General features: G+C 44.6%; 1 protein-coding gene across 1 annotated transcript in view; it reads left to right on the forward strand.

Annotated features, from left to right (window-relative positions):
* Positions 1-646, forward strand: part of myo15ab (myosin XVAb) — a 43,942-nt gene that overhangs the window by 14,883 nt on the left and 28,413 nt on the right. The window contains 2 exon segments of the mRNA XM_035660100.1: positions 151-264; positions 383-442. Coding sequence (XP_035515993.1) covers positions 151-264; positions 383-442 — 174 coding nt within the window.

The following is a 646-nucleotide window of genomic DNA, read 5'->3' on the forward strand; positions in this document are numbered from 1 at the left end:
ACACACACACACACACACAACACACACACACACACAAATAGGCTACAAAAATGCATGTAGTTTCACAGCTGAATGATAATGATGATGTTGATAAATGATGGTAATAATGACTGTCTTTGCCTCTGTATGTGTGGGTGTGCATTACTGCAGGCTGAGGGTCAAGAGGTTGCGTCAGTGGTGAGCGCACAGGAGATCAGGGTGGTAGCTGAGCTGCTGCAGGTCTCACCTGAAGGCCTACAGAAGTCTGTCACCTTCAAAATGACAGTGAGCAGAACACGCTTTGCATAAACAATCGCAGCCTCACACACACACGTACCAGAGATATAAGGAGTGGTTTTACAACAGAGATGTTGTCAGATAACAGATGTGTTTGACCCCCCAGGATACAGTAAGGGAGAAGATCTTCACTCCGCTCACAGTGGAGAGTGCTGTGGATGCCAGGTGAGTGAGTGAAGAAGAAGTCTTAATATAGCATCTGTTAAATTAAATACTACCCACCTACTTCTGCTTGGGATGACCTGAAATAAAAGCTTATCTGACAGTCTTATTTGAGGCTTTTTAATGTCCTCTTTTCTTTTTTTAACCCCCCCCCCCCCCCCTAAAATCACACCAGGAGACTATTGAGAGGGAGTGAAAAGTCTTTGAT

The sequence above is a fragment of the Morone saxatilis genome, unplaced genomic scaffold, assembly GCF_004916995.1.
Source record: "Morone saxatilis isolate NCDOM2014 unplaced genomic scaffold, NCSU_SB_2.0 Contig17, whole genome shotgun sequence".
NCBI classification, from domain to species: domain Eukaryota; kingdom Metazoa; phylum Chordata; class Actinopteri; family Moronidae; genus Morone; species Morone saxatilis.